The sequence below is a fragment of the Natator depressus genome, chromosome 1 (genome assembly GCF_965152275.1).
Source record: "Natator depressus isolate rNatDep1 chromosome 1, rNatDep2.hap1, whole genome shotgun sequence".
Classification (NCBI taxonomy): domain Eukaryota; kingdom Metazoa; phylum Chordata; order Testudines; family Cheloniidae; genus Natator; species Natator depressus.
This window is the reverse complement of record NC_134234.1, coordinates 81,978,620-82,003,937: the sequence shown is the minus strand read 5'-3', so window position 1 is coordinate 82,003,937 and position 25,318 is coordinate 81,978,620. Positions and strand designations below refer to the sequence as shown.

Genomic DNA, 25,318 nt, shown 5'->3' with positions numbered 1-25,318 from the left:
TGTAAACCTAATATTGCAAAAGTTGAAAAGGAGGACTATGGTATAATTTGCAGATTTTCTAGCTGAATATAGCACTGCAAATTACATTGCAACTGGCGGGGCTGGGAGAGGCCTGAGGCACTGGTACAGCAACATAGTTCCCACTGGTCAAGCTAACAACTGACTGAGGCCTGGCCTACATCTAAAACTTTTGCCATCGTAGCTATGTTGGTTGGGGGGAAGAAAAAGAATCACACCCTACCCAACACCTGTGTGAACAAAAGCTCTGGTTTAGAGAGATTATACTGGCAGAGTCCTTTTGCTACTATACCAGCAAAACAGTGCTTTTGGCACTGCAAGCTGGGTTTTCACTAGGAAAGTTTGCTAATACAGTTATACTTGTGTATCTGTCCTAGCAGAAGCAACGTGTAGGGGAACATGTAGGATCATGTGCACCCCAGATTTGCTGCTTGGTTTGTACTGAGCATGCTCAGTAACACTGCTGAAGCCGGCTGCCTTCACTCTGCTCCCCCACTATCTGCAGGCCTGGGTTGTCTCTGTAACCAGCAAACGCTTTCTAGCGTATACAAAGCCTCAGAGTATTACTGGGCAACAAATGGGAGGTCTCCCTCAGCGTCCAGAATGCAGGGAAGGTTGTTTCATAGCTGCTGGGCTCCGGCAAGTCAAAACTGCTAGTTATTTATTTTGTACACTTCTCTGGTACAAAATAGTGGAAAATAAACTAAACGGCAACTAATCAGGTTTGCAATACCCTAACACAGTGGTCCCCAACCTTTCTGTAGGAATAGCATATTCCTATTCCCAGAAGACTGTGGCAGGCGCCAGACACCCCGCTGCTGAAATGCCGGTGAGAAGCAGCAACAGCAAGAAACATCGCTGCCGAAATCCCGCCGACAAATGGCAACACTTCTCGGCGGCATTTCAGCAGGTGGTTCACCGGCGGTGGCACTCGGCAGCGGCCTTTCCGCGGCGCGGTGTCCTGCAGGTGCACACAACTGCTCCGGCAGGAGCCACTGCGCCCGCGGGTACCACGTTGGGGACCCCGCCCTAACATAGCCAGGATGTGTAATGTGGCAAACTTAACACTACATGAGAAACAATGTGCCAAATTCAGACCCAATATAATTCCGCCAGATCTGAATTTGGTCCCTTAAGTGAGTTTCCTGAACACCTATACTTGGATTCCTCAACCACGGCATTACGTTAGCATTACAAAAGTATGTATTAAATGAAAAAGTAAGTCCAAATGTTATGGACTTCGTTAAACAATGTTACAGTGCTGAGCACCAGCCTTAGAAACATGGATAGATACTTTGAATGGATGCGCTAACCAGCAAATTTGAACACTTGACTCTCCAGCATGTTAACGGCATGAGTGACACCACTTCAAAAATGTAGGGAAATAGAAAGTTACCTAGCTAGTAAAAGACAGTTACCTTTTCCTTAACTGGTGTTCTTCGAGATGTGTTGCTCATGTCAATTCCACAATAGGTGTGCGTGCTCGCCACGTGCACCAGTGCTGGAAGTTTTTCTCCTAGCAGTACCCGTGGGGGGGGTGAGGGGGGAAGGGGGTGAAGTGCCCGCCGCGACCCCCCGAGTGGCTCAAGCCTGGCATGGTATAAGGGGAACTACGCGCTCCCCTGACCCTCAGTTCCTTCTTGCCAGACAACTCCGACAGAGGGGAAGGAGGGTGGTGATTCCAAGCTATATCTGTTGGAGGTGGGTAGGAGTTCACAAGTTCCCAGGACAGAGGACATCCCTGCTGAACCCGGCGTCATCCCTGGTTTTGGAGATGATTGCATAGTGCAAGGTGAACATGTGAACCAAAGACCACATGGCAGCCCTACAAATGTCCTGGATCGGGACGTGGGCCACGGAGGCAGTCAACGAGGCCTGCGGCTGAGTCGAGTGTGTCCTCACAATGGGTGGCAGAGGGACACCCGCCAGCTCATAACAGGAACGGATACATGAAATGATCCGATTGGAAAGCAACTGAGTGGAAATCGGCTGGGCCCAGCGCGCTCAGCTGAGGCGATGAACAGTTGCGAGGACTTTCTGAACGGCTTGGTCCACTCAAGGTAGAAAGCCAGAGCCCGCTGCACATCGAGCATGTGGAGACGGCACTCCTCACTGGATGTGTGAGACTTGGGGCAGAGGACTGGTAGAAAAATGTCCTGAGCTATGTGGTAGGCAGAGATCACCTTCAGGAGGAAAGTGGGGCATGGGTGGAGCTGGACCTTGTCTTTATGAAAGACCGTGTACGGCAGCTCAGAGCCCATAGCTCTTAAACTCGCCTGGCTGACATGATTGCAACCAGGAAGGGCACCTTCCATGAGAGGAGAGACCAGGAGCACGTGGCCAGTGGTTCAAACGGGGGCCCCAGGAGAAGAACCAACACCAGGTTTAGGTCCCACTGCAGGACTGCGGGTCTAGCATACGGAAAAAGACAGTCCAAACCCTTAAGGAACCAGCCAGTCATTGCATGGGAAAATACTGTGTGCCCTTGCACCTGCGGATGGAAGGCAGATATGGCTGCCAGGTGCACCCTGACTAATGAGGGCACCAGGCCCTGGGCCCTTAGGTGGAAGAGGTAATCAAGGATAAGCTGGATTGGGGTGGTCACCGGAGAGACACTCTGGTCTGCCACCCACTTAGAAAACCGGGACCACTTCACCAAATAAGCACGGAGAGTGGAGGGCCGTTTACTTGTGAGGAGGGCACGCTGAACCTGCTCTGAGCACGTCCTTTCCTCTCCACCTAACCACTGAGCAGCCATGCCGCGAGGTGAAGAGCCGCCAGGTTGGGGTGGAAGAGGCTGCCCTGGTCCTGAGAGGGCAGGGCAGCAACGGCCACGGCAGAGCTACCCCCAGGCCCGTGAGGGTCCTAAACCAATGTTACCCGGGCCACGCCGGGGCAATGAGGAGGACCCGGGCCTTGTCCGTCTTTAACTTCTCCAGGACCCTGCTGATTACAGGGAACAGGGGAAAGGCATAGAGAAGCTGGCCAGACCAGGACAAGAAAAAGGCATCAGAGATACCACCCCTCCTGAGCCCCCCTCCCCGGAGCAGAACCGGGCCATCGCCGGTTCGGTCGAGTCATGAACAGGTCCACCTGGGGAGTTCCCCACCTTCAGAAGAGCTGGTGGGCCACTTCCAGGTGGAAGGACCACTCGTGTTACGAGGAAAAGTCCCTGCTCAAGCGATCCGCCCTCTCGTTCTGGGCACCCGGTAGTTGGAAGGCTATACAGAAGTCGCACAACCTGAGGGCTCCGCGGCAGAGGATCAGGCCCCATCTTGCCTGTTGATATAGAACATTGAGGCCGTGTTGTCTGTGAGGACCCTGACTACCTTGCCCTCCAGGTGCAAGCGGAAGGCCATACACATCAGCTGCACCGCTCTGAGCTCCTTGACGTTTATATGTAAGGTCAGGTCTTGAGCCGACCACAGGCCTTGGGTCTGAAAGTTCCTCACATGGGCCCCCCAACCCACGTATGACGCGTCAATCACCAGCTCAAACGACAGGGCCCTGTCCCTGAATGGGCCCCTTGGAGCAGGTTGTTTGGGGGCGGACCACCACCGTAAGGAGGTGATCACAGAGTCCAGCATGGTGATAACCTTGTCCATCCTGTCTGTAGCCTGGGAGAACTTCGAGACCAACCAGAGCTGGAGGGGCTTCATGGCGTAATGGACCCTTATGTGCACGCCAACATGTGACCTAAGAGTTGTAGGCAAACCCTGGGTGTTGCCACTGGGAACCTTGTGACAGAGTCAATGAGACCTTTCAGGGTCTCAAATCTGTCTGGCGGGAGAGAAGCCCTGGCCGACACTGCGTCCAGGAGTGCCCCGATAAACTCTATGCGTTGGACGGGGACTAACATGGACTTGGTGTTGTTTACCAACAGGCCCAAGGCGGTGCAAGTGGACAGGAGGAGCGCCACGTGATCCCTCACCTGCAACCGCTAGGTGTCCTTGACAAGCCAATTGTCCAGATAGGGAAATATCTGGATCCCCTGCCCGCCGTCTGAGGTAGGCCACTACCACCAACATGCATTTTATAAACACCCTGGGGGCAGTGGACCGACCAAATGGGAGGATCGTGAATTAGTAATGATTCTGTCCCACCACGAAATTGAGGAAGCGCCTGTGCCGCTCGAATACGTGTATGTGGAAGTACGCATCCTGTAGATCGAGAGCAGCATACCAGTCCTTGGGATCCAGGGAGGGGATGATGGAAGCCAGAGAGACCATGCGGAACTTGAGCTTCACCATGTACTGGTTCAGACCTTGGAGGTCCAGGATGGGCCTGAGCCCCCCTTTGGCCTTTGGGATAAGGAAATAACAGGAGTAATACCCCTTGCCCATAAACTCCTCAAGCACCGCCTCTATCGCTCCTAGACCTAGGAGCCGCCCCACCTCCTGCTCAAGCAGAGCTTCATACGCGGGGTCCCCCAAGGGGGATAGGGGCAGGGGGTGGTTGGGCGTGGAGGAAGTAAACTGGAGGGTGTAACTCTGGGAGACGGTGTTGAGGACCCACTGCTTGGAGGTTAGCCGCGACCATTCCGGAAGGAAAGCACACCACCAGTTGGAGAAGGGAAGCTTTATTGGGGGGTGGATCCCTGATAAGGATTGGTGGGGTGCCCCCGAGCGTCCCCGCCTGCTTGCCCTTGGAGGACCCAAGCTGGAGAGCAGGCTGAGATTGCCTTGGAGGGCGTCTCATAGTCCCACTGCTTCTTATGGGCGGCCTTGTACTTCAGAAGGACAGCTTGGGCAGGAGTCTGCTGCGGCTTGAACTTAGGGTTTGCCGGAGCCAGGACATAGAGGCCCAGAGTCTAGAGGATTGTGCAGGAGTCTTTCATGCCATGCAGCCTTGAATCTGTTTGCTCTGCAAACAGAGCTTTCCCGTCAAATGGGAGATCCTGCATGGAAGACTGCGCCTCGTTGGACAGCCTAGAGAGCAGGAGCCAGGACGCCCGTGTCACGGACACCACAGAGGCCATGGATCGTGTGGCTGTGTCCGCAGCATCTGAGGTTGCGTGCAGGGGCGCCCTAGCAGCCGCTGCCCCTTTCTCCACTAGCACCTTGAACTCCTTCCTATTGCGCTCCTGGAGGGAGTCCTCAAACTCGGGCAGGGAGCCCAACAGACTGAATTCATACCGGCCCAAGAGGGCCTGATGGTTTGCCATTCGTAACTGGAAGCTTGAAGATGAATAAACTTTCCTTCCGAAAGAGTCCAGTCTCCGAGAGTCTTTGTTCTTTGGGGTCAGGGCTGGCTGATCCTGCCGTTCCCTGTGGTTGACCAACTCGACCACCAGGGAGTTGGGCGCTGGGTGGGTATACAAGTACTCATGCCCCTTAGCGGGTACAAAGTACATGCGTTCTGCCTTTTTAGAGATGGGGACCAACGAGGCCGGTGTTTGCCACAGGGTGTTTGAAATCTTGGCCACCCCTTCATGGAAAGGCAAGGCCACCATACCTGGTGCCGACGGGGACAACACGTTAGGGAGTCTGAGGGCTCCTCCATCTCCCCTGCCTGGAGATGGAGGCTTGCTGCCACCCTCTTTAAGAGTTCTTGGTGGGCCCTGAAGTCCTCCTGCGGCCCGGCCCCCCTCCGTCCCACAATCGCCTCCTCTGGGCGGGGTGAAGAGGCCGGTGCGGTGCTCTGGGTGTCGGCCAGCACTAAAGGGGCCACCTCCTGGTTGGACTTTGGGCACGGTTCTGAGGACACACGTCCCACCGCTTCCTTTCTCGGGAGTCTGGAGTTGTGGAGGCACTCTCGGCCTCCCTCTTCGGCCACTGAGCAAGCTCCCACCGGGGCTGCGCCGCAGGCCATGGTGCCCACTGATACCATTGGGCTGGCCATGACACTCTGTACCACTGCACCTGCTGTGGCACCGGCGGGGCCAGCTGTTCGGGTTGACTATGAATGGAGACCGGGCTGGTGTAAGATCTGCTGCTGTCTCTGGACTGGGAGGAGCGGCGGTCCTGGCATCTAATGACAGCCAAGGGACTGCGATCTCGACATGGAGGACTGGTACCGGCAGTAACAGCTGCTCCGTGAACGGCCTCGATGGGCAGACACACAACGGCGAAACGTTGGCAATTGACGCCCAGGGCTGCGATGTCTTGGAGGAGACTTGGAGTGGGAGTCCGAGCGGGAACTGCGTCCAAGCAGGAACTGCCGTGATTGACTGTGGTACCCTCTCCGAGACTAGGACCAATGGCGATGCCCACCACAGTCCTGCTGATATTCACTCCTTGAGGACAAGCGGTGGACAGAACCCAGCCAGTCTGGTCGGCGTTGAAGGTGATCCACCTGGACTCTGCCCCGAGCAATTGTTGAGCGGTGATCGGTGTCGGGAACGTTTCCTCAACCCAGACTGGTACCAGGCCGGAGGCGACTGCAGAGATCCCAGCATCGGCTTGCCTCTGGAGCACGGGGCTGACATCAGCGGTGCCCTAGGCACCGGCATGGACATAACATCCCAGGCTGCCTGGAGGCAGCAAGCATGGACAGCATCCAGAGAGGCCAGTTCCGAAGGGAACAGGCTACTCCGCTCAACACGAGTCGGAAGCCTGGGCCCCAGTGGTGATCGAGCACTGCCTAGCCCCTGCCCCAGACATCCCTTGGTGCCGCTACTAACGGGGAGTCTTCCTGGCCCTCTTGGCTTGCCCCATGGATGGGGAATGGTGCCGACTAGTCCATGGCACTGCAGGGTTGCTGCGTACCGATACCACGGTGCCGGGTACCGGTTCGGAGCAGCGTGCCAGGATCAGGGTCAGCGCTGACTCCCTCAGGATGGCCCGGAGCCTAATGTCCCTTTCTCTTTTGGTCAGAGGCTTAAACGACTTGCAAATCTTGCACCTTTCGCTGATATGGGTTTCTCCCAAGAAGCGCAAACAGTCTGCGTGCGGGTCACTTCTTGGCACAGAATGCCTACAAGAGCCGCACGACTTAAACCCTGGGGTGCGGGGCATGCCCCAGCCCGGGCTCACTGACTAAACAGCTGAACAACTACAGGTACTAACGCTGAACGAACGAACGAACAGTTCTGGAGACGAGCTACAGCAAAGCTGGAGCAGAGCAGTTCCGACGCACCTTCACTGGCGGCAAGAAGGAACTGAGGGTGGGGGAGCGCACAGCTCCCCTTATACCGCGCCAGGCAGGCACCACTCCAGGAGTTGCAGGGGGTGCTCCCCCCTGTGGGTACTGCTAGTGGAAAACTTCCAGCACCAGTGCACATGGTGAGCACGCACACCTATTGTGGAATACACATGAGCAATCACTCAAAAATAAGTAATTTATAAATGCAAATTCCAGATCATATTGAATCACAGACCCAGACCATGCTCTGAAATAGTTTATGACCCAGAACAGACTTCATTCTCAATTTACCAAAAATAAATGTCTTTGGGTTGTCAATGAGATGCACAATGACTTTGAAAAGCAAGAAATATGCATAAAATTAACACATTGGTCCAAATTCAGCAGTAGTGTATTGCCCTGATTTAACTGGAGTTGCATCAGGGGTGAATTTGACCCACGCAAAATAATTAGCCCCCTTCATTCATATAGATCGGGGTGGGCAAAATACAGCCTGCGGGCTGGATCCGGCCCGTCTAACATTTCTGTCCAGCCCACCAGGCTCTTTGGCTGCCCGCTCGTGATCTCCAGGGCAATAGAAGTCCCCCACGGCCCCATGCTGCTCCCGGCTGCTGTCTCTGGGCCTCTGTGTGCTGCCCGTGCCCACAACCACCACCCCCGCAGCTCCCATTGCCTGGTTTCTGGCCACTGGGAGCTGGGAGGATGGTGCTGGAGGCAGAGGCAGCACGTGGAACTGCCTTACCTCCCCCCCGCCCGCGTGCGCACCCCAAGGTCATACAGAGACATGCGGGGGGTGGGGGTGGGAGGGAGGTAAGGCAGTTCCACATGCTGCCTCTGCCTCCAGCACCATCCTCCCAGCGGCCAGAAACCAGGCAATGGGAGCTGTGGGGGTGGTGGTTGTGGGCACGGGCTGCACACAGAGACCCACTGCCCCCCTCCTCCTAAGGAGTGCGCAGAGACATGCCAGCAGCAGCTGGCCGCAGCCACTCCCCCAACCATGGGGCCACGGCATGCAGGCAGCCTGCCTGAGCCCCTGCTGCACCAACAGCCGGGAGCCACCTGTGGTGAGCACCTCCTGGCCAGAGCCTGCACCTCAATCTCCTGTCCTAGGTCAAACCCCCTCCTGCGCCCAAAATTCCCTCCCAGACCCTGCACCCCCTCCATTAATATGGTAGAAATGTGCGGCCCATAACGACTTACCAAATTTCCCCCCTGCAAAAATTATTGCCCATCCCGGATGTCGATTATAAAATAAAACTGCACATTAAGCTTCTAAGGAAATTGCAGGAGACATTCTCAAATGCAGAGGTAAGTAATTTAAAGAAAAAAACACACTTGGAAAGACAAACTAGCTGCAGACTGATCCCACAGACATTCCCATCAGTAGTTTTACAATAGTTAAGCAGTGACTTCTTCCAATAGATGCCCCAGAAAGGCCTGCCGACTTAACTCTGCAACACCCAGACACCGCTGATAGAAAAATGTAATACACCCTTCAGAATGTGGATTGTGAAGCTGCCAAGACCACTACAGTGGCTGCAGCAGCAGCTGACTGGTACTACAGCAGACAGAAGGAAGACGGAGAGCACATTTAACAAAGTGAGCAACGGGGAGATGCCAAATGAGTATTGCAGATGAATGTGTACATGTGCCAATTTGCTTTATAGCTGTGTTATTTTTAAACAGAACAAATTATGCCAGCAGCAGTCTGTATTTATGAGACCACATCTGGACATTTGCAAATCACAGTATGATACCAATCTACAAAACTACAAGCAAAAAGGGACATCCGTCTGTAGTCATGTATAATGAGGAACCAAAGAGTAACTGCTCATTTGTTTAAGAGTCCCACCCAAGAGAGAGTTTAGACCACAGAAAAAGAAAAATGAACAACAAAGACGGGCAGATAGGAGAAGAGGTATAAGGTTGGGATAATCATATCCCATTACATTATATTTGCTATATCCAACCAAAAATACTTTAAAATGTGTTCTTTAATCAGGTGTCCATTCCCATTTTCAATAAGAGATGGATATTAACTGGGGATGTCAAGCCATTAAAAAATTATTCACAATTAATCACTATTAAACAATAAGAATACTATTTATTTAAGTACTTTTGGATGTTTTCTACATTTTCAAATATATTCATTTCAATTACAAAGTGTACAGTGCTCACTTTATATTTATTTTTGATTACTAGTATTTGCACTGTAAATATAAAATAGTATTTCAATTCAACTAATACAAGTACTGTAGTGCAATCTCTATCATGAAGGTTGCACTTACTAATGTAGAATTATGTACAAAAAACAGCACTCAAAAATAAAACTATATAAAATTTTAGAGCCTCCAAGTCCACTCAGTCCTACTTCTTGTTCAGCGAATCATTCAAACATGTTTGCTTACATTTGTCGCTTGTTTACACACCAAAAGTGAGAACAGGCATTCTCATGGCACTGTTGTAGCCGGCGTCGCAAGATACTTACATGCCAGATGCACTAAAGATTCATATGTCCCTTGATGCTTCAACCACCATTCCAGAGGATGAGTCCATGCTGATGACGGGTTCTGCTCGATAACAATCCAAAGCAGTATGGACTGACGCATGTTCATTTTCATTACCTGAGTCAGATGCCACCAGCAGAAGGTTGATTTTCTTTTTCGGTGGTTTGGATTTTATAGTTTCTGTATTGGAGTGCTGCTCTTTTAAGAGCTCTGAAAGCATGCTCCACACCTCATCCCTCTCAGATTTTGGAAGGCACTTCAGATTCTTAAACCTTGGGTCGAATACTGTAGTTATCTTTAGAAATCTCCACTGGTACGCTCCTTGCGTTTTGTCAAATCTGCAGTGAAAGTGTTCTTAAAATGAACATGTGCTGGCTCATCATCTGAGACTGCTATAACATGAAATATATGGCAAAATATATATAGTGTCATCAGCATGATATGTCCCCTGGAATGGTAACCGAAGCACAAAGGGGCATACGACTCTTCAGTGCATCTGGCACATAAATATCTTGCAATGCCAGCTACAACAGTGCCATGCAAATGCCTGGTCTCACTTTCTGGTGATGTAAATAAGAAGAGGATAGCATTATGTCCTGTAAATGTAAACAAACTTGTTTGTCTTAGCGACTGGCTGAACAAGAAGTAGAACTGAGTAGACTTGTAGGCTCTGAAGTTTTACATTGTTTTGTTTTTGAGTGCAGGTGTGTAACAACAAAATTCTACATTTGTAAGTTGCACTTTCATGGCAAAGAGTTTGCACTACAGTACTTGTATGCGGTGAATTGAAAAATACTATTTCTTTTGTTTACCATTTTTACAGTGCAAATATTTGTAATAAAAATATACACTTTGATTTCAATTACAACACAATATATGAAAATATAGAAAAACATCCAAAATATTTAATAAATTTCAATTGGTATTCTATTGTTTAACTGTGTGATTAAAACTGATTCATTTTTTTAATTGTGATTTTCTTTTGAGTTAATTGCGTAAGTTACCTGTGATTAATCGCCAGCCCTAATATTAACTAACCACTGCTGCACAGCCTTTGCTATTTGTAAGTTTAAAATCTCACTGGTAACTAGTTTGCTAGTCTAGAAAGAGGTTACAGAGCACAAGATACAGAAAAGGAGTAGGACATTGTCACTGTTTAATTGTTCTTCCTTGTGTGATATCAGAAGGCATGAGGTTGACCATGCAGTGGAAGCAAAGAAAAACCCACCCGAACCATAATTCTCAAGCCAGTACTGACCTACATCTGTGAGTGACCACACAACACTGCATCAATTCTAGGAGGTGGAGAATGGCAACCACATGGTAGCTATATGTAAAATTTCCACTAGTTCAAAAGTCACTGGTTTGAGAGAGTTCCCTTTATAAATAAGGATCTATGCATAAAGAATAAGCAATACCAATAATGTTAGTAAAAACTATCAAACTGGTGAAAAAATGTTTAACTTCAACCACTATACTACTCCTACCCATGTACCATCACACAAATTATGTTTGAAAATCTCTACATAGATACAAGCCTGACATTGCTAGCTGACAACTGCTTTCCGTTGGTATTATAGAACTGAGATCCATTGGATTAGCTGTCAAGCCAGGAACAGATATATTAGTGTTTGACTAATATATTTAAAATGGTTTAACTTTCTATAGTGAAAAATAAAAAAACATGCAACAAGAACTTCCTAGATTACGTTGTGGAGTAATATAGTCTGTTACACTTCAGGTCAAAAGAAACATACAATAAATAATAAAAAAAAAAAAAACACAACAGGTTGTGGACCAGAGTTCATTTGTGTGAAGGGTTACCCCCTTAAAAGCTCAGGCAAGATTTTCAGGAGAAGAATTAAGTTAAAATTAAGCTCCCAATACATATGTAGCCCCCTAAGTAAGTAGTCTGCTTTTCAACTGTACGAGACTACCTTTAACTACCCATATTTAGTATTAGCTTAAGTATGTATTAAAACCAAATCAGCTAGAAATTGATAGAAAACAAAAAAACACCAATCCAGCCATTTACAAATATCAAAACAATGCAGCAAAATGGTTGACAGTCAGTAGGGTCTTTCTGCAGTTACGTTATCAGAACACCCTAAGTATTATCCAAGACAGATATGCCATATGGCTAAAATGTTCCCCACTCCAAACTTCAGGAGTGGGGAAACTATCTGGGTCAGTAGGGAAAGAAAACACTGGCGCACCTTTAAGGATTGCTCCCTTCCCCTTCCACTCCTTGTGGGAGCTCAGCTTCATTATGGGCATCTGGGGATTCCTAATGAACTGGCTGCATGGAAGGGAACATCAGAAGCCCACTGACTCCTAGGCATCCAAGAGGGTGGGTTTTTTGTTTGTTTGTTTTTATAAGCCCTTTCCCTTGCTTGGGGACCATTCCGCAGTCGGGAGCAATAGCTACCATCCTTCCCCCTTTGGGATTAGCTGTTTCGGGTCCTTACAATGGGCATCACACTAGTTGCTTTTGGCCTGGAAAGAATACTTCCCTCACTGCCTGATTGGCCTGAAGCAACCCAGGATCCAGTGGCTAGGGTCAGTCGTAAAGTTCATGTTCTTGCAATCTGGTAGATGTCCAGAACAAGTCTGGTTCCTCGATAAACCAGAGCTGGATTAGAGGACAGCATCTCCAAAAGAATGTGGAGAATGGGGCTGGAGCTCCTAATGACTGGTACAACGAGGGTTCAACCCCTCTTCCCCCACTTCATTAACTTGTATACATGGGAAGGGCAGTACAGGGTCCCAGCAACAGTGGTGGGACCAGCTTAAATGAGTTGAGAAGGATGGGTGAAGGGAGCCCTCACCAGGTGGTACAAATTACGAAAGGATGACCTGCATCAGGCAAGTTATTGCCAGATTGTTTCCCAGATGCATTAATAAACTGTAGCCTAGCTGAACCACATTCCTGGTGTCTTGGACAAAGGAAACAGGCAAGAAGAAAGCTATATAAATAGGGTTTGTGCAAGTTACTTAAAAATTTAATGTTTTTTCCTCAAACTTCAAAGCTCTATTCTGCATTCAAAACAAAAACTGTTTACAGTCAACCTCATATTAGTTTGTTTTCTAACTAAGGCAAAAAGCAAAGCTGGCCAAATTTCTCCAAACCATGGAGGCAGCTGCTCCTATCCAAGTTCACAGGAAATAGCAAGAAAAGTACACAGCATTTGACACATCTGGAAGAGATTGCACAGTCTTTGAAAATACTGTCCTAATTCCTTTCCTCCTGCTGATGATATTTCAGGCTACTAAAGTGCTACATCAACTACAGAGGATTAGACAACATGTAGGCTTTAGCTATACCCATTCTTTTTGTCAGAACAAAGGAGAAATTTTTCAAGCTAGCCCGGAAAAAAACAAACATCCTGATTCAGAAGAAAGAATATTGTGAAATGTACTGGCGTAAACAGAGAAATGAACTGGAAGGTTGATATTTAACTTGGGAAAATTGGTATTTACTGTACTAGGTGACCAAGGTAAATTTAAAAAGGAAATCAGCATTACATGCTTTTCATGTTTGTACTAAGTAGTGAAAAGAAATGTCAATGTAGTAAGTTTTAAGTAATAAAGCATGGAATGAAGGGGAGAAGAAATACTGGAGTCTGGGATTTGTACTCATTTAGCCAGAAATTTACGTGTAATTACATGCTAACTGACATGCGTGAATACTGCAAATGGGTAATTCTCTAATGTAAGGTGCAAAATCCAAAAGCAAACATCATAATTAGCAAAACAAAAAGTAATGTTTTATTTTCTCTCTCTCTCTCATAAGGACAATGAATGAAAAAAACAGATGAATTTCAAAGGGAAATGCAAATCAACTATTAAACATAATGAATTTTATTTTATTTTTTCAAGAAAGGCTGGAAAGAGGAGGAGTTTTCCCCTGAAGTGTTAGTCTATGATCATTTACCTTTCTGGTAGTTTTAAAAGATTAAGAATAATGAACAATGTGACCAGTTTACATATGCATTTTTTTAAAACATTCAGTATAGATACAAAATTGAATATAGCACTAACTTAAGACAACAAATCTCATTCTTTTAATGTTAGTATTAAAGCAAAGCTCCAATAAAAAACAAAGAAAATAAATGTGTTTCAAAGATGCAAAATATATCGATTATTGGTTGCAACAGATTCCAGTTGTAGTAAAGAATTAAGAGGTCTATTCTCCCATTGTGTCAGAATTGTAAGTCTCAGATATTAGTGGGAGTTACGTATGTTTATGAACAGGAGAATGCACCTTCTAGAGATGATATATTTTAAAGAGTAATACTGCTATTTTTAAGTAAATACGATCAAGAACCCATTTCCTATTTTTGCTAGTAGAGCCTTAAAAAAAACAAAACACCCATGAAGAAAAAAATGTTATTTCCAAAGTGACAATAAAAATGTACTCATCAGCTTCATTCTTATGTAACACTGGAGTATTTATTCTAAACAAGCATGGTAAGACAGCTATAAAAGCCCTTTTGAGAAATTTAAATAAAACAGATTGTGTTTATATAACACAAACCTTCTTAATTAAGATGATCAGTGTTACAAACCAAGGAACTGATCTGCAATTGCACCTATGCAGACGCCCAGGCCCAACTACATGGATCCAATTGCAGAATCAGGGCCCAATGGCCCAGTGCTTGCTTGTGAGAGTAGCGCCATCCCTTTTAATGAGACTTTCCATATGCGTACGGGTTTCCAGGATCAAGCCCAAAATTAGTTATTCAAATCATACTGCGAGGAAACTAAATTGTTCCGATGGACATTTAAAAGCTTTTGCCCTCTTTTAGAATTATATCTAAAATAAAATTATACTTTAACATCCAAATTAGCCAAAAAATAGTGTGTGTATATATATTGTCCATATGAAGATTAAACATAATTTACAGTGAATGAGAAAATAGTGTGGTTACAAATATATTTTGACATAGTTCCTAAGAAGCAATCTAAACAGTAATCTATGCATAGTTATTTACACAGGAGCTAGCTAGAAGGGGTATTTCATTTTTAAATCAATACATATTTTGGTCAGAGAGTTTGATAAAAGCTGATCAATACAGGTTTATAATAATCAGGAGCTGCAGGTTTAGTAAACTTTATAACAGAAATGTTGTATGTTGCGCAATCATTCGATGAATCTAAATTACATAAAAAAACTAACTATAAGTCTGACCTGGTTAATCTGAATCATTTAGTATATCCCATTTTTACTCTCAATTTAACTTCAGATCAACAAGACAGTGGTACATACATGCTGAGACAAAACCACTTAAATCTTTCACAAACAACAAGCACAGATTAACCAATCTGACTGTACTTAATCTCTATCATCAGACTGTATGTATGGGTTTGTTCTCAGTTCAATCCTATCCTTTAGCTAGCACATATGCACATGTGCAAAAACAAAAAGGCAATACTTAATATAAATATTTACTAGAATGAACAGAACTGGCACTTAAGCAAAAACCACCCTGTCATTCGTTTTAGAAGCTGTATCTTTTCTTCACAAATTTGTCTTCTGTTTTTAGTAGTCTTCTATCCTATTAACTTGGAGGGTTACCGATCATCTGGAAATTTCACATTGGTAAAGGAAAGGAATGTCTGGTTGATGCAGTCTGGAGATAAAGAAAGAATCATACTTCAGTTCTTCAGACTGATTACCTGTAAGCAACACTGATAACCGAGTTAAGATTTACAGCGGGGGGGAGGAAGGGGGAAAAAAAAAAAGCAGCTACTCCCCAAATCAGGATAACAGGAGAAAGTGACAGGATTAAAAAAACAACCCTTAACTTTCAAAAATATTCTATAGTTTTTCCTCTTGAACGATTTGTATGTGTCATGATATTTTAGAGCTGCTAACATTGACAAGTAAGTAACTTTCTGTCCAGTGCAATTATTCCTTGTATTAAATGAATAAAATTCATTCATTTATGCTTGTTGGCATTTGCTTTGACTGTATTATTTCAATTTAATACTTAAAACCTTTGAACAAATATTAAGTCTCTTCAAGAGCTGGAGAGCTTTTTTTCCCCACAGCCCTCACTGTGACGAGGTCAGAAGTCTGGGGACCAACCCAGCACCCACTGAAGTCAATGAGTTGACTTCAGTGGGTGCTGCATAAATCCTGAATCTTTGATCCTATACCAGATTTCCATCTCAGATGAAAGACTCACCGACCAAACCATCACAGATTCTCTCAGTTTTTCCTTGAAGCCACTGTGTTCAGATACAATGTATGCAGTTAATTTTTAGTACCCCTGAGTTTTAAAAGTTTTATGCCTGCACATATATTTTATTAATCACCATAAATTAATTTAGCAAAATAGATACTAGATGTTTTCATGCAGTGTTTACTATACTTTTCCTTACTATGTAGAGGCCACTGTACTGCTCAGAAAATGAAAGATGTTACTGCTATGAAAAGAATAAAATACTGCAGTGTGGAGACCACTAACTTAGTAATATATGGCATTTAAAAATCAGCCTAAAAGTTTACCTTACTGCATAGTTTTGACAAAATGGCACAAAGTAAACACACAGTACATTGCAATTTCGCTCACTTAGATTTATTTCTTGATCAAGATCTGTAAAGCATAGCATAAGTAATTATTTTGCATATTTTAAATGAGAAGGTGTCTAAGTGGATGTCACCATCTTAAATAAGAGACCCATCATTTCTAGACTAAGTGTCTCCGTTTTTTTTCCCCCCAGACTTCCAATACTGTGTTGCTGGTTACTTCATACTGATCCTGAGGCCAATCTTGAAGAAAAAAAAAAAGTTAAGAAAATCATCTTTATGAAGTTAAACATAACTTCTAAATGAAATCAGATTAAGAACCAATACCAAACATTTCAAGTTGCTCATGAAATAAGGAAAATGCTACAATAGTTACTTGTGGACATGAAGATAGTGGTTAGTAATGCTAAAAGCAACTGAGTCTCCCTGTATTAAGTTATGTAGCAAAATCCAAAAGATCTACCTAATGGATAAAAAGTCTACAGAAGCAAAAAAGTGGACATGTGCCAAACAGATTAGTCAGATAGCTTAAGGTTATACAGAGCACACTGTTAGATACATCATAAAAATCGTGGCTCACAACTGGCTTAAAAGAGTCATGTACAAAGTCAATATATGTCTGGTTTCAGAGTAGCAGCCGTGTTAGTCTGTCTTTCTTATCTCTCCAGACCAATATCAATCAGACTTAATATTCAGATCACCAGTAAGGAAGCACTGATCTGACTGATCAGTTCACATTTGCTAATGACTACCCTGATTGGCTGCAGATTGATTATACAAGATGAACAATTTTCACCTTAATTTCTAAGTTGGTTTTAGATTTGGAATGCTAGTTTCAAAAGAAAACAATATTTTTACTTTCAAAATGTAGCGTTATAAAAAGCATCATACTTCTAAAGTACCTTCAGAACGCATGGCACAACACAATTCTTTTTTTGGTGGCCAAGATTTAAAGTTCCTTAAAATAAATCTTGATTTCAGCTTCTCTGTGCTCAGCATTTACCTCTAGAACAGCGGTTCTCAACCTATTTACCATTATGGTCCACATGCAATACTACTGTACAGCTGTGTGCTGACTGGGCTGCAGATTGAGAACCACTGCTCTAGAGACTTAAGTTTTAATATTAAATATTTACAAAATTGCTTACCTCTAATACAAGAAGAAAAATCTTGTTCTATGAGCAGCTGCCATGCTTTCAGACATGTTTCGGACTTTAAGGTAATTGACAAATCCTCGGAAGAACAGGAGGAGACCTGAAAATATTTAAAATAGATATCATGAGAAGAGCTAAGGTAGCCAGTCATATTAATAGGTTAGAGTATTAGCTGTATTAAAATAATGGAAAAAGTCAGTATTATTTGTATAACCCTGATCTTCCACAAACCAACCATGAGTTGTGAGTCTTTAGTGTCTTGTCCCATTCATATCTATATAAATTTATGTATCTAGATATATAGTTCCAACATCAGGAAAGATTTTACAATGAACTTCAGGGTTTTAGGTTACTAAACAAACATACAAAACAATTCTTTTTTTGAAGTACACAAAGAATGTTTGCTATACAGTTTTACAACATTGCTCCGTTTCTTCCTTTTTTTAAAAAAATATAGCTTCTAACTCAGAACAATAAAACTGCTGCTGTGTCAGAAGACCATCTGAATTCTAAAACATAAACCAGAAATATATAGATGTAGGAGAATAAATGTATTTCCAGACAAATAAATAAAATAAAAATAAAAGCGCTAGCAGGAAGATGATAAATGGCAATAGATGACTGCTTGATGTTTGGACTGGTGAAGTTTTTGGCTGGCTAAAAGAAGAGGCAGAGTGTTGACTGATTAACACAAGATTTGTTGAGCATTAGTTGTAAATACATGCTTTTTTTGGTGTAAGTCGCTTAGAAAGTAACACCACCCTTTCTCTAAATTATTAGAGCTGAAAGATGAGGGAGTTACTTATAACAGTAGGTACAAAAACTGGTCAAATGGAAGTTATTTTTCAAGTTTCAATGTATAATTAAATGAACTCACTGTCATATGATGTTGATGACAATTTAGCAATTCAATGACAGACTGGACATTTTTTTTAACAAAAAGACTATCAATGAGTATAAGGCTGGTAACATGGCCTAGGGGAGAAAGTATACTGGGACTCAGGAAACCTTAGTTTTATTCCCAGCTCCGCTATTCCCCTGCTGGGTGACCTTGGGCAAGTCACTTTACCTCCCTGTGCTTCCATTTCCCCATCTGTAAGATGAGGATAATGATATAAAAGAGGTAAGCAAAACATTTTGAAATCTACTGATGAAAAGGGCTATTTAAGAGCTAGGTGGTATTAATTTATTATTAATTATTATTATAGTAAATAGTGAAAAAAGTAGTTGTAGAAGGTACATCGCACTTCACGATTGTGGTTTTATAATCTCTAACTTTTAGGCATTAAAAGGACACTAATACTCCATCTGCCTATTGTGAGGTTTTTTGCACTTTCTTCCATGCTGCTGGCCATTGTCAGAGACAGTATAATGGACAAGATGGATTCTGGGTCTGATCGAGCACAGCAACTCCTATGTTTGAGATAATGGTGCCCCTTTAGGATTAGCAAGCTTCTTTTAGAATACTGAAAAATTAATTTCACCAGCCCATGTAAGCTTACATAGGGCAAGTCTACACTACAAAATTAAGTCAACCTAAGTTACATCAATGTACTGCCACCGCAGTAATTCCATCGCTTTTACACATCCACAGTATGCCTTGTGTTAGTGGTGCACATCCCCACCAGGAACATTTGCACCAATTTAACTGCTAGCGTAGGGCATTGCGGGAGTGTTTCTGAAAGGGAGCAGTTGATGTAAGCAACACAGTGTATACAATGACATTGTGTCGACACAAACTACATCAATTTAAGCACTATATCTCTCGCAGAGGTGGAGTTATTAAGTTGGTGTCGTGGGAGAGTTACATCAGTCGGAGCTACGTTTTAGTGTAGATGGTTACAGTTAGATAGACGTAAGCTGCCTTATGTCAACCTAACTCTGTAGTGTAGACCAGGTCATAATTAGAACTGTATGCTCATCTGAGGACTGAATATTTTACAGTTGTCTTGAAGTTTATACTAGCGGATCCCAAACTTTGTGTGTTAGTCAAAACCACTTCTTGCTATGGGAATGGCACACTTTCTCCCCTCCCCTGTATCCCAACAGGCTATGTCCCAATACAGTTACTGTAATTGCCCTGCTTTTGTTCATCCCCGCCCCCACACTATGCTGGCCAAGGACTTTTGTTTCCTTTTCACTGTGATTTCTTTCCTGTGTGTTTTTTCCCCTATTGAACTCTTTTTTGCTTTTTGTTGTGTAGAAATCACCCTACTAAAAAACTAAACTCATTCACCCAGCCACCAATAAATGGTGCCAGGGGCTAGGGAAAGTTTTGCAGATTATTGACTTTGAGAGTAGAGTTATGTGAATAACTCATTGTTTGGTTCATGGGCAGTTCCAAAAACCTGTGGAAAAAAAATTAATGTCAGATCAACCCAAAGCAAAATTTTCCTGAGTTTTCAGCAAACGGGGGAGTTCAGGGTCAAATTAAACATTTGTTTGACCTGAAATTAAATGTTTCATTTCTGGGCATTTTTAACCTTTTAAAACAAAAACAAAGGAAATTTGAAACAAAGGGCTAGATTCACAAGGGAACTTTGGTGCCATTCACAAGACTGAGTAGACAGAGATGCTTGCAACATGCCTAATAAACCAGTGGTCAGGGCACTCACCTGGGATGTGGAAGATCCAGATTCAAATTCCCATTCTAGAGCAAGGACTTGAAACCAGGTCTCCCACCCCCATTGCAGCTGTTCTGCTTTGTATAAATTAAATATTCATTTGAGCAGGGACTGGAACATTGGTGTCTCCCCACCAATCCCTAAACTGTGCGCTTTGTTAACTGGACTAAAAAAAAAAAAAATTCATTCTCACTTACTCTTTCTGGTAAAATGAACATTTAATTTTTTCAAGTGAAACAATTCACCAAAATAAACATGAATTCATGAAATATTTCAGTTGACCTGGTTCGGCATTTTTTGATGAAAAAAGTTTTAGCCAAACCATTTCACCCAGCTCTACCTAAGAGCAAGTCATAGGTTTTTGTGACTAAGCTGAAAGCTGTGGGAATAGAGAAGTTTAGACTGCATTCTACTGCATGAACCTGCAACCATGCACACAAACTGCTTTCATGTCCAGCTGTAGGGGCTGTGCAAGAGCAGGAAGGGAGGGCAAGTGGCTTTCAAGGACCCACAGCTGAAAGCTCTTTTTTGCATAGCATGTATATTGAGCAGCAGATCCAAGCTCAATCAACTTTCTGCATTTCTCCCAGATGGGAAACTTAGCCAGCAGTGCATTTTTTTATTTAAGAAACAAAGCACCTTTTTTAAAAATTAGTATTTTCTCCCCCCTCAGTGTGTTTACTTTGTGCATTTGACAGTACTTCATGAGCAGCCAGTCTGACTCTTTTGTGGGTAGTACACCCCTCTCTTCAGGCTCTAAAAAAGGGAAGTATGCATGCAGTAGGCATCTAACGATGAAAAAAAGAAAAGGGAGATGATGGGTGAGCCTGAGCATGTTTGATGGTGCCACTCAAAGTATTGTCCAAAAGATCCTTCTGAACATAAGCAAGACAGCAGAAAAACTTTCAGTTGTTTTTCCTTTTTTAAAAGGATTTTTTTTAAAAAAAGGACAGATCATGCCCTTTAAACGGTGTTCCAACCAGAAAGTTGTGGTTTTTTTAAAGTAGTAAAAAAAAATAATAATAATTCTGTCCCTTCAAACTCAGAGTATTCTTTTCCATGTTCTGTTAAGTCTCTACTTAGTTAAATTCTGACACTGTGATTTTTGTCACTGTAATACATAGGCCAAGATGTTAAAGACTGTAATTTTAAAATATTCACACATAAACAAACGTTTGGACTGACAAAGCGATCTTTAGAAAGTGAGAATGATAATTATTCAATACATCTAAATGCCAGGTAGTGCCTTTCATCCCAAAAGGATTCCAAAAAATATTATAAAGTTTACAAATTAAGGTCAACGTTTTCAAACTTGTGAGACTGAAGTTAAGCTTCTTAATTTGTATCTGGCATCTAAACAAAAGTGGCCCGATTTTTTATTTTATTTTATTATTATTTTTTTTTGGAGGTCCTGAGTACCCACAAAATGTTACTGAAATTAATGGGAGCTGCAGGTGCACAGAACCTCTGAAAAGCATCCTCCTTTTATATAGGTGGGCAAAGATGAGTTAAGAATCCTTACTTTAGGCATCCAAGTTTGAACATTTTGACTTAAAATTATTTTCATAGAATCACAGAATCATAGAATATCAGGGTTGGAAGGGACCCCAGAAGGTCATCTAGTCCAACCCCCTGCTCGAAGCAGGACCAATTCCCAATTAAATCATCCCAGCCAGGGCTTTGTCAAGCCTGACCTTAAAAACCTCTAAGGAAGGAGATTCTACCACCTCCCTAGGTAACGCATTCCAGTGTTTCACCACCCTCTTAGTGAAAAAGTTTTTCCTAATATCCAATCTAAACCTCCCCCATTGCAACTTGAGACCATTACTCCTCGTTCTGTCATCTGCTACCATTGAGAACAGTCTAGAGCCATCCTCTTTGGAACCCCCTTTCAGGTAGTTGAAAGCAGCTATCAAATCCCCCCTCATTCTTCTCTTCTGCAGACTAAACAATCCCAGCTCCCTCAGCCTCTCCTCATAAGTCATGTGCTCTAGACCCCTAATCATTTTTGTTGCCCTTCGCTGGACTCTCTCCAATTTATCCACATCCTTCTTGTAGTGTGGGGCCCAAAACTGGACACAGTACTCCAGATGAGGCCTCACCAGTGTCGAATAGAGGGGAACGATCACGTCCCTCGATCTGCTCGCTATGCCCCTACTTATACATCCCAAAATGCCATTGGCCTTCTTGGCAACAAGGGCACACTGTTGACTCATATCCAGCTTCTCGTCCACTGTCACCCCTAGGTCCTTTTCCGCAGAACTGCTGCCTAGCCATTCGGTCCCTAGTCTGTAGCGGTGCATTGGATTCTTCCATCCTAAGTGCAGGACCCTGCACTTATCCTTATTGAACCTCATCAGATTTCTTTTGGCCCAATCCTCCAATTTGTCTAGGTCCTTCTGTATCCTATCCCTCCCCTCCAGCGTATCTACCACTCCTCCCAGTTTAGTATCATCCGCAAATTTGCTGAGAGTGCAATCCACACCATCCTCCAGATCATTTATGAAGATATTGAACAAAACCGGCCCCAGGACCGACCCCTGGGACACTCCACTTGACACCGGCTGCCAACTAGACATGGAGCCATTTATCACTACCCGTTGAGCCCGACAATCTAGCCAGCTTTCTACCCACCTTATAGTGCATTCATCTAGCCCATACTTCCTTAACTTGCTGACAAGAATACTGTGGGAGACCGTGTCAAAAGCTTTGCTAAAGTCAAGAAACAATACATCCACTGCTTTCCCTTCATCCACAGAACCAGTAATCTCATCATAAAAGGCGATTAGATTAGTCAGGCATGACCTTCCCTTGGTGAATCCATGCTGACTGTTCCTGATCACTTTCCTCTCATGTAAGTGCTTCAGGATTGATTCTTTGAGGACCTGCTCCATGATTTTTCCAGGGACTGAGGTGAGGCTGACTGGCCTGTAGTTCCCAGGATCCTCCTTCTTCCCTTTTTTAAAGATTGGCACTACATTAGCCTTTTTCCAGTCATCCGGGACTTCCCCCGTTCGCCACGAGTTTTCAAAGATAATGGCCAAGGGCTCTGCAATCACAGCCGCCAATTCCTTCAGCACTCTCGGATGTAACTCGTCCGGCCCCATGGACCCTGGACTTCAGGAAAGCAGACTTCGACTCCCTCAGGGAACGGATGGGTAGGATCCCCTGGGGGACTATCATGAAGGGGAAGGGAGTCCAGGAGAGCTGGCTGTATTTCAAGGAATCCCTGTTGAGGTTACAGGGACAAACCATCCCGATGAGTCGAAAGAATAGTAAACATGGCAAGCGACCAGCTTGGCTTAATGGTGAAATCCTAGCGGATCTTAAACATAAAAAAGAAGCTTACAAGAAGTGGAAGGTTGGACATATGACCAGGGAAGAGTATAAAAATATTGAGTTTTATATGTATGCAGGGAATCATTTCATCCACTCCTGAAATACAGTCACCCCTGGGATGAAACATGAAAGCTATTTAAAGGCCTGGTGCTAAGAGGTTTTCAGCAATTGAGATTCCCATTGATTTCTGGCCCCAACAGTGCACCGCAACGGAACAAAAGCAAGTTGAGGATAAAAAGTGAAGAATACCCCTCATATCCGACTGAAAGCGAAAGGGGAAATGTTAGCGTGTTCCAAGGATCTTTAATGATCATAAACAGTCAATAACTGGGTTCTACATCTCGCCCAACAGCGTAAGGCCCCTAACATACTGTTGCCAGGTCCCTTACATCTCAGAGGAAAGACTGCCACCTACTGATCCAGCAACATCACATTTTAGTGCATTTCTCAAGTTAGAAAATGGCAGGTATTAAAATAAATTAATGGTATAGGCTGAACTCTCACATAAGGAAAAAGCTACAATGGTAGTATGTTTATACATCATAATTATTTAACTAAAGCAGAGACAAGAGGAGCAAAAATTAGAAATCTATGAAAACTTCTCAAAAGTTTAACTTCATGCTCAAAGAAAAAAACCAGACTGAACGGAAGTACTGTGATCAAAAAACATGACGCCTTTCCCCTTGACTGACTGAGTAATGATTAATGTAATACACATTTCAAAGGCAAAAAAGGATACTTTCATGACTCAAATAAAGACTGATTTTGAATAGTAGTATCTGTCATATCCATTAAAATCTTCTGAGAACTTTAATGACTGAATACGTACAAGTTACACATGCAGATATTGAAAATTAACACCTACGGCTAACATGTTTTTTAATTTAAGTTTATAGCTTTAATTGTATAACGCTACACTCTTAACAGTCATGTTTGTTTATTTTTGTTTTAAAACACAAGTTACAAATCACAGACATCTGCCTAATTATAATATTTCCAGCATACAACTCTGAACTGAAGATTAATAGAGTAATCAGAAATTCACACAGGAATAGGATGGCAACCAAGACTTTGGAAATAAAGTACAAAAGATTTTTGTTAGAGAAAAAAACCATACAGCTTTCTAGTATTTATTGCAATGTTTCGATTTTTTTAAACATATACCCAACTCATCTTTAAGAAATTTTCCATCAAAATAAGATGTGTTTTGAATTATAACTCACCCAGTACAAGAAATATCCACCAAAGCCAGTACTGTCCATTGAAATATCCAGTAAAGTAGTCTGAGAACTAGAATAGACAAGGATTAACCAAAGTCACACACACAATATAAATTACATTTAATATTTTAAATGCATCTAGAACAAAAGAAAAACAGTGAAACTAGCACATTTAAATATAAAATAACGTACTGGAGTAGATAAGCAAATACGTCTTTCGAGAAGCTGTAAAATATACAAATACCTTCAGTGCTGTGTTTTAAACAAAGAATTCCCAAGCTCTCATGAAAAAATATATTACTCATTTGAATCATCTGACATTTTCTATTATAATTAATTACTGTCAGCTCTTTTTCAACGTCTGCCATCCAAAACACACTGCAGCAGCCTGCTGCTTTAGATATTAAGACTAAAAGCCACATTAGTTTAATCTTATCAGACGGGGATGTTCTGCTGACCCTTCAAAAGAAGAGCTTTTGACCTTCTGTACACCCCCAACTGTTAATCGCTGCCAAGAATACCAGTCCCATGAAGACCCCAACTCATTAAAAAGTCTTTTCATTTTCAAACTCGATGCTCCAGCATTCAGTTCCCAACAGTGAACCGAACACAGCTAAATGAACCTTGAAGTGGCATTTCATCTGTTCCTGTTAGTGACCATGGTAGACAGTCTTGTCCTCTCTGTGATGTGGGAATATGAACAGGCAGCTGGAGGGTAGGGTGTGATGGTATTGGAGACCGGAATCTTTTCCTTTACCAGATTGCATGCTTCACTGATAAAAAACGCTAATCAAATGCCTCCAGAGCTCACTTCAGATCTCTTGCTACTCCTACACTT

General features: G+C 43.6%; 1 protein-coding gene across 3 annotated transcripts in view; it reads right to left on the bottom strand.

Annotated features, from left to right (window-relative positions):
• Window positions 1-15,132: 15,132 nt before the first annotated feature.
• The window catches only part of NDFIP2 (Nedd4 family interacting protein 2), a 67,007-nt gene continuing 56,821 nt past the window's right edge, over window positions 15,133-25,318 (bottom strand). For 2 of the 3 annotated variants that reach the window (XM_074962369.1, XM_074962371.1), the window contains 3 exons: window positions 24,484-24,550; window positions 17,292-17,397; window positions 15,133-15,241 (listed from right to left, as the gene is read on the bottom strand). In XM_074962369.1, the coding sequence (XP_074818470.1) occupies window positions 17,294-17,397; window positions 24,484-24,550 (171 nt within the window). In that variant the 3' untranslated portion in view covers window positions 15,133-15,241; window positions 17,292-17,293. Of the gene's footprint in view, window positions 15,242-15,313; window positions 16,387-17,291; window positions 17,398-24,483; window positions 24,551-25,318 lie in introns of those variants that run through there. The other variant, XM_074962370.1, reaches the window with a different exon arrangement.